This window comes from Cariama cristata, unplaced genomic scaffold (genome assembly GCF_000690535.1).
Source record: "Cariama cristata isolate BGI_N322 unplaced genomic scaffold, ASM69053v1 scaffold36532, whole genome shotgun sequence".
Taxonomy (NCBI): Eukaryota; Metazoa; Chordata; class Aves; order Cariamiformes; family Cariamidae; genus Cariama; species Cariama cristata.
Window position 1 is genome coordinate 4,957 of NW_009606306.1, and position 9,021 is coordinate 13,977.

The window sequence follows — 9,021 nt, forward strand, 5'->3', positions numbered from 1 at the left end:
AGAGGAACAAGCACCCACAGAAGTTTGGAGGGATCCTCCCCTGTAAATATTATAGGAACAAGTAGAGATGAGAGAATGATTAGGAGGCGCTGTAATTACAAAAGCTATGGGAAAGGCAACGTTTCAAGAAGAGGATGATTGATTATGATCAAGGTGTATGATGGTCACAAAGGATGAAGATGGAAGACCAATTCTGAGAGTTTAAGAAGGTTTTGGCCTCTCTGGATTTTGATAAGAGTTGTTTCAGGGCAGAACCTGGATTAAATAGGATAAAGATGGAGGTGAAGGAGGACTCCCAACTATGCATAAAGTTGAGTGTGTGGAAGCAGAGGTGAACAGTAGTAGTTAAAGGGAGCTCAAGGGTGTTTTTTTTAATATTGGGAGTTTAAAGTTTGTTTTTATTGTGAAGGAAAAAGAACTGAGTAGGATGTGGTTTAGGAGGGACCTGAGATAAGATATCCTGGGGCAAACAAAAGGAGTGAGAAAAGAAAACTAAGAATTTGATGGTTGAAAGCAAAGAGTACGTGAGAGTTGTAGCTGGGAATTGACAGTGAGCTGAGGAGGTAGAGAAGGTTACAAGCTGCTAACAAGTATGTAAAGAGTCTTGTGCTTTTCTGTTCGAGAGTTAACTAGGCTTGTAGTGGTAGTCCAGTAAAATGAGGAATACACACTGAGAATTTAGCATTTACTGTTTTCTGAAACAATGATTGGAAAGTGCTGAAGGATTGTAATTTATGCTAAATGATGTTTAGATCCTAGAATAGTAAGAAAAAATCCTTGTTATATCTCCTTTCCTTCCAACAGATTTTTTGCTTTTTGAATGCCCAATCTACATTTAGTTTTAATATTTCAGTATTACCCTCAAATATCCTTGGGGATTTTTAGCCTCTATACATTGTCTTGTTGAATTGTGTGGAGTTGTGAGAAGATGATGTGTATATGGAATTATTTTTTCAGCATTCTTCTTTCTCAGAGTTGTTCCTCTTTAGCAACTTAGTATTTGTCTCATGATTTATTTGTAATGGTCTTCTAAGTGTAAACTCTTCTGTCAGCAAGCCTAATACCATAAATATTCACAAACACAGTTTTTGAAGTTAATAAAGAAATACTTTTGTTTCTTTTACAGATGAGATCACTTCATGCTCTTTTTCTGGAAGAGGTGGTCAAAGGAAATGGATAGCTATTCAGACTTCAATGCAGAGAACCTCTCATCTTCAGCTAATATGTCTATTTCTTTGCCTGGACAAGCTGGACTCAATACCACCGGCGGTACTCCTTCTATGTCAATAAGCAGGCTTTTCCCAGCCCTTTTAGAATGCTTTGGAATAATTCTTTGTGGCTACATAGCTGGAAGAGCCAACATTATCACATCAACTCAGGCCAAAGGACTGGGAAATTTTGTGTCCCGTTTTGCACTCCCAGCTCTACTGTTCAAAAACATGGTGGTACTTAACTTTTCTAATGTAAATTGGTCCTTCCTGTACAGTATTTTAGTTGCCAAAGCTGCTGTGTTTTTCTTAGTCTGCATTTTAACGTTGTTGGTAGCCAGTCCTGAGAATCGATTTAGCAAAGCAGGTTTGTTCCCTATTTTTGCTACACAAAGCAATGACTTTGCACTGGGATATCCAATAGGTAAGTATGCTTTCTTATTTTAAATTATTTTTCAGTGTTCTAGACATGTTTACTTTTATTTTTCCATAATTTGAAATTGACTTCTGAACTGAAGTTATGAGCTATCAAAACCATTTTTCAAGTCACATTTCTTGACCTCACGTAGACCGTGTACATTTTAGTAAGGGAAGAAAACTGTCAGCTGGTGTGAATGAGACAGAATTTAAAACAATCGAAGCACCATTGTCTATATGATCTTGTCATATTAAATTAAATCAGATTGTAAAAAAAAAAAAAAAAATTATAGTTTCAAAATTGTTATAAATTACCTTAGGCTTACTGCAGGCAATTTTCCTTATGGGAAATTGCCCGAGTTTTCCTCAGGACTAAAATTCCTTGCTTTGCAAAGTATGAGCCTGTATCTGTGACCTCTGAAATAGCTGTAGTGGGTTTTTTACTGATTTGCCATTATCTCTTGGTTTAGCTCAAAGAAAACATCTAGCCACAATGTTGGCTCCTACTGGGTGTGGAGTGTGTGAGACAAACGTTAAATGTGTTCAGAAGAAACTTCTAATTTTTGTACTATTTAACATAATTGATGTAGCTAGTGATGTTTGATCCCTTAATCTTTATTCTTTTGTGGCCAGTAGACATGCTTTAGGGTATAGTCTTGGAAGAAGTCAGTCTTTTAAAAGCAAGGTTGCTGCATGATTTGTGGTAACTTGGATTTGTGTGTATCAAATCGGAATTTTATGCAGCTGTGATGCCATTCTTGGGATGTGTAACCAACAGCAGTCCAGTGCAGCTAAAAACCAACCAAACACAACACAGAGAGGCATTCAGGTTTTAACTTATATAGCTGTGTACTCTTGTTCTTGTAAACCTTGTTCTTGTAAGCCTAATTCCAAGCAACATCAGTTGTTAAACTTAATTTTATCCCGATCTGCAAGACTATTATTTTCTTCCCTTTTGATAAGCAAGATTTTTCCTCTTTATAGGTTTTCTTAATGGTATGTTAATATGCTTTTAGCCATGTGTACTGTGATACTTAGGAAGTGATCTGGAGTTGTAACAGGCTTCTGCCACCTGCTACTGTCTGGATTGCAGTGGTTTTTACCTGCCTTGGGAGGCTCTTCTGTGCCAACGTAGCTTTCAGTGGTACCTCTTCCCAGGCTGACCCATGTGGCTGGTATGGGAAGGCACACTGCAGGTATGGGGATCTTCAGTGTACGCCTGGAGTGGAAGGCATTTGGGGAGGATGCCTGGACTATGTTTTATTTGTTTGCTGCTCCCTGGAGAGAAAGTACTGTGTGCCTCTCAAATTCTCTTGAGATCACCCTTATCATCTAGACAAGGTTAAGAACCAAAAAAGAAAGCAAGTTTGTTCCAGCAGAGCAAAAAGCGAGATCTTTGATTACAGAATTGAAAATACAGTTACAAAAGAGAAGCTTAAAAATGTGATTCCAGATTATATGTAACAAAAGGTAGCTCTGTGTTTTAGATTACTTGAGGAGTTGGCAGTTTCTTCCTCCATATTCCAGGGCAGCATGCTCAGGAGAATCTTGAATCTTTCTCATTCTCTTCAGATTTGCTTGGTATGTATAAAATATAGACAAATGCAATTGCAAACTTTTTCTTCCTTAGCTGAAAATACTCTGATTCCCTCAGTTGCATCTCTTGAGATTTAGTCCTCTTCGGAGAAATCAGAAGTATGTCTCAAATAGGGCTAGAGGGATTACATCTTTATTTCTTGGTGCTGGCTTAAAATGCCAATTAGGGTTTCTCTTTTTTTTCTATTTTGAGGTTGTCTGAACATAATTCCACTGTATCCTTCTAGTTAAAACATTCTTCCACTTTGAATGGCTTTCTTGTCAGATTACATTTTTCTTCAAGTATTTAATGATTTGTAAGATATGATTGATATTTTTTCTGTGTACAGTCTGGCCAATTTCACAACATTTAGTTCATTTAGAGCTCTACTGGAACACATAATGCAACAGTAACACTGCAGGCACTTAAGAGTTGATTATTTCTTAGAGATGTTTACTTTCTTTCCTGTCCTTTCCCTTCTCCCATCCCCAAACTTTCACCAGTGTTTGGTTCATGCTGTCACGCCTGCAAACTTACTGTTAGTGGCTTCTCTGAAGCATTTGCAGGACTAGGCAACAAAGAATGCCTTGCTCTTTCCTTTTATGTATGGTGATAGGTAGTGTTTTGAGCAAAACTTGATCTTTTAATGGAAATATATTTTTAAAGATGACTTCAGTTGAAATTTGTAAAGGAAAAAAATCGGTCATCCCATGTAATTTCTTTAATAACCGCTATGCTATTTTTGCTGTTTAAGGAAGATTTGCACCTAGGAAAATTAAAATGCAGGTTAAATTCTCAAAGATCACCACTCTGTTTTTCTCTAATCACAGTTATGACAGTTCTACACTACAAAGTGACGATGGGGTGAAAAACAACTGGTACAGAGGTTTACTAGCAACACTCTGGCATAGATAGAATTACTGTGATAGAAACCTTTGTCTATTTGGGTTTTGTAACTGAGCAAGATGATACAACTCTGACAGAACAGCTTCATCTACTCTTTGGTGCTGTATTGTTAAAGCAGAGGTGTAGCAGAAGTGTTGTGTGGATGATGGCTCAGTTACCATGACTTTAGTGGTACTAATTGTATTAAGCATTAACATCTAGTGTGTGATTTATATGTGATTTTGAGCAACTGGGATGTGGAGAATTGATTTATCTTTTTTTAAAAGTATTAAAATAACTTTGATTTCAATTTTTTGTTATGATCAGCAAGGAGGCACCTTGATTTAAATAAAAAGAAAATTTTTCATCAGAGATAGAAGTTATAGATTATTTTCACTGTTTTAATGATTCCTTAAGAGTGAGTGATTTTATTTTTTTTTTTCACCCACTGACTCAGTAATCTACATTGGTTCCACTTTTTGTTTCCCAGGAAAATACATTGTGACTTCATAGATCACTTAAAGTCCTTAAAGACCTTAATATATTCTCTTAAGTACACAGTTTGAGTTTACTAAAAAATAATGATTTATTACATTTTTCACTCAGACATTATTTATGTGTGACTCATTGAGTTGCATTTGATTCAAATGAGCATTCTGTATAAAGCAGCATAAAAACATCATTCTAAGGTTTGCGGGTTTAGAAAAAATTTTGCTTACATAAAAAGTGTCCATGTTTAAAGTGGTTTTATTTATCAGAATATATTTAGTGTTTAAAACTGGCTTTTTAAATGCAGTAACTAATCACAAATTGGGTAGTTCTATTCAGCAGTTTATTCAGGATTTTAGCACAGGTAGCTCTTGTATATGGACTTTAATCATGGCCTGTAAGAGGAAAAGCACCTTTAGCGCCTTTCTTGTACACTGGAAATCAACTAACTGCGAATGTCAGTTTATTCAATCTAAAGAGGAGACTGTTTATATTAAGTGCTCATTTAGCACGTAATAGATCTGTCATTCCAGATGCTTAAATAATATGAAGGTAAAAATCTTTTGGATTTTGAAAAACACAGTCACAAAGGAAAACTTTTTCAGAAAAAGAACAGGTTTAATGTATGGGGAAATGGAAATACCTGCAACGTTTGGTTGCTTAGTGATCTTAAACTTTATCTAGTACTTCGAGTGCTAAGTTATCCCATAGAAAGGTCTAGCAGGTGTATTTATGCAATAGTACTTCCTTTCTTTGTGATATTCTTTGTAGTACAAGTACAATTGCACCTTCATATTAAGGTACTTCTGCCTGGGGAATAATGTGTTTCTCTCTAACTAGGGTAGGAAAAACTAAAATGGAAAGCATCACTTTTCCAATAATTTTCAGAAAGATGTAATAACATTATAAGGCAGGTAAAAGATAATATCCTACTTTAAAAACATTGGATTTTTTTAATTCACCCTAGAATAGAATCTTCAATATTCTTCCAGATTGTTTTCATGATTTTTGAAGTGCTGTTAGCACAAACTTGAAAGAAGAAAGAATTCTACCTTGACTCAGAAGTATGTAATAGCAATGAAAACAAATATTCATGATTTAAAGTTCCTTGAGGGACCAGAACTACAGTGATAACTCTTATCCTGAGTAGTCCCAGAGAATGAACTAATTATTATGTGATTATGTATTTTTCATTTGGTTGTTGCTTTGCTGTGTTGTATTGAATCAATGTAGAAAGATCACACCTGACTTACCCACTGAAAACTGGTTAAATTCCAGAAATGTGAGACTCCCCTAACATGAAAAGCAACTTGTGTCCTGCAAAGGTGCATTTAATTCTCCACAGCTCTCATGTTTCTAGGGAGAAGAACCAATTCACAAAAAAAACCCCAATTTTTTTTCAGCATTTGGGATGACTCAAAGGACTCGTGGGATTGTTGTATTGTTTTCTTTCTTTTATCTGTAAATGTTGAATATTCACAGAATCATTAAATAGTGTTCGATAGTTCATGTTTGTCTTTAGTGTGTTCATTAGATGACTGTGGCCTAATAGTGATTATGCATACTTCTCTTACTATATTATCTTATATTGGTTGTAAATCCAGTTACTTCTGAAGGATAATGAAAGAGGTTTTTCTCTAATTTTCAGACAGCAAAATTTAATTTAAATATTAATGTCTTTTTGTACTGAAATGTTATCACTCATCACTTTTCATTTCCTGTCTTCTAGTTGAAGCTTTATATCAAACCACTTACCCAGAGTATCTCCAGTACATTTACCTAGTGGCTCCAATATCTCTTATGATGCTAAACCCTCTGGGGTTTATCTTCTGTGAAATCCAGAAGTGGAGGGATAATCGCACTGTGTCACACAGCAAAATCAAAATAGTGGGCCTAGCACTCCTTCGAGTTTTGCAGAACCCAATTGTATTCATGGTCTTCATAGGAATTGCCTCAAACTTTATTCTTGGCCAGAGAATTCCCGAATACCTTGAAAGCTTCCTTGATGGACTGGGCAGTTCATTTTCTGGCTCCGCACTTTTTTACCTTGGACTAACTATGGTGGGACAAACAAAAAAACTGACAAAGGGTATGTTTGTTGCACTGATCCTTCTCATCACAGCTAAACTGTAAGTTCAATTTATGTACTTCTATGATTCTGTTCTCTTGATGTTTTGAGCTCTGAATATACTGCTCAGATGGCTTTTCTCTCAAAATCATTATAGTGATAGTACGTTTCACTTCCAGTATTTTGGGTGAGTGCTTCCCAAACTCTTTGATAGTATACAGCTGTTAACTCTTAAAGGAAATTTAGCAGACCACAAACCTGTTGTCAAGCTCTGCAGAGAAAAAAAATCAAGGGTGCTGTGGCTTCATGGACTGCTCACAGGCCATCTGTCCTGAATTGGGTGTTCGGGGAATTACTAGCTTAAATTAAATTTTACTAGTTAAATAGTTAGACAACAGTTAGTTTAAGTATTACTTGATTAGTATTTGTATTTTCTTTGAATTACACAATACATCTCTAAATTAGTTGGTTTTCCCTGCTTTGTCTACAAATCTTTGAAAATGCTGTATTGGAAGAGCTTAAAAATGGTTGCTTTACACTCTTAAACTGTCTGACTTGTAAGCATGAATAAATGACAAGTTGTATTTAGAACTTGTCATCATTATCTTCCCCTGAATATATCTCAGTTACTGGAGAACTAAATATTTTACTTGCTACAGAGCTACAGTTAATAGAACAATTGTTTGGTGTTAAAGTTTATACTGTAAAATTTGAAGGTGCATTTAAATATCAGTACAACTAACTAGCAACTTAAAGACCTAGTTTGTAAACCAGCTCAATGACAAATTTTGAAAGAACGTGAAAAAAAAAGGTTTTTAATGTTACCACTTTGCTTCACTGGTGAGTTTATATAATTGGCCTGTGTAAGGCTTACATAGTGAGTCAACGTGAGATCTACAGTATTGCTGACGGCAAACAAAATAGCATTGGTGCAGGTTTTGGTTTTTTTGCTGGCCAAAACTTTCAGAATGGGGTACTTAAGCTTGAGCCCTTGTTACATTTGCTTGTGGAAAGGTGGTCTAAGTTTCAAAGCTGCTGACTGCTTATAGCTACTATTACTTTAACAGTTGAAAAATGAGAGGGTTTTTAATATTTCACCTTTCTAAATCTGAGGTTTATACAAATTGTCTACACAACTGGAGAATGTGCTTATATCCCAGAGTTTGTTGTCATTTTTACCAATTTTTTTGTGTAAGGATTTTTTTGGTTTAACTTGTGATGTAAAATTTTTAGACATCTGGTAAATATCATGGTAACAGTAAAGGCAATCAAAGTGATGTCAGTATTTTGCTTTTCATAAATAGTATTCAAACAAGCCTTAAATTTCCTTTTGATTCATTTTCTGAATAGATGAGAGTCTATTGCTATAGCTTGAGTAATATTTTTTTAAATTACTTTTTTTTCCCTCTCTTTTCAGACTTATGATGCCATTTCTCTGTAGAGAAATGGTGGAACTCTTGGACAAGAGTGACAGCGTAGTCAACCACACCAGTTTATCAAACTATGCATTTCTTTATGGAGTTTTTCCAGCAGCACCTGGTGTCGCGATATTTGCAAGTCAATTTAATATGGAAGTAGGAATTGTATGTAGTTAGCTTTTTCCCAAACATGTACTAACTTTGAACTTAACTTTGTTGATGAAATACTTAAATGAAGAAGTTTTTGGGGAGTTTTTGTGTGTGGTTTTTTTGTGGTTTGTTTTTTTTTTTTTTGTCAAAGGCCTTATCTTTGAGCTACTGTTTTCTTGTAGGAAAAAACAGAAATGATGTTACTGACTTTGGTAAGAACAGTATTAGCTTAATGCTGAAAATTTATGGAAGAACTTACGCTTTAAGTGATGCTGTTGTGCTTCCCATCAGTTAAATCTTGTGATAGAAAAGCATTTTACTTTTATAGTAGAGGGTATCAATTATCTTTTCAACTTAAAACAAATTTTATAACTGTTTCCTTTCTTCCACTTGAAGTGACATTAAAACATTCCTATTGACTTCCATTGTTTTTAATGTTATCTATATTTGGTTTGTTTAGTTGGGTTTTTTTAGAGAAAAAAAAAAAAGGACACTAAAAGTAAACCTTACAAGATTGAATTTTGTGCCCAACAAACCAAACTCAGCAAATCTCTTTAAAACAGAGATCTGTAGTATTTGTAGTATGAGTAACAATTGACACTTCCATCACTGTGCAAATTCTAGAAAGCAGAAAGACAATGAGAAGCCAAAATCGAAATCACTTAAATGTAGATATATTTGGCTTCTTCTCATAAATTGATGGATATTAGTATTTGTATAACTGCATGTTTTGTGATTTTTTTTTTTTTTTTTTTTTTTTTTTTTTTTTTTTTCCCCTTTTCGGGTGTTTTTTTATTTTTTTACCCCCCA

The 9,021-nt window shown here is 34.9% G+C and overlaps 1 protein-coding gene across 1 annotated transcript in view; it reads left to right on the plus strand.

Moving 5' to 3' along the window:
- The first annotated feature begins 1,139 nt into the window (after positions 1 to 1,139).
- Positions 1,140 to 9,021, plus strand: part of GPR155 (G protein-coupled receptor 155) — a 22,619-nt gene continuing 14,737 nt past the window's right edge. The window contains exons 1-3 of the mRNA XM_009696285.1: positions 1,140 to 1,632; positions 6,305 to 6,704; positions 8,061 to 8,226. Coding sequence (XP_009694587.1) covers positions 1,140 to 1,632; positions 6,305 to 6,704; positions 8,061 to 8,226 — 1,059 coding nt within the window. The remainder of the gene's footprint in view (positions 1,633 to 6,304; positions 6,705 to 8,060; positions 8,227 to 9,021) is intronic.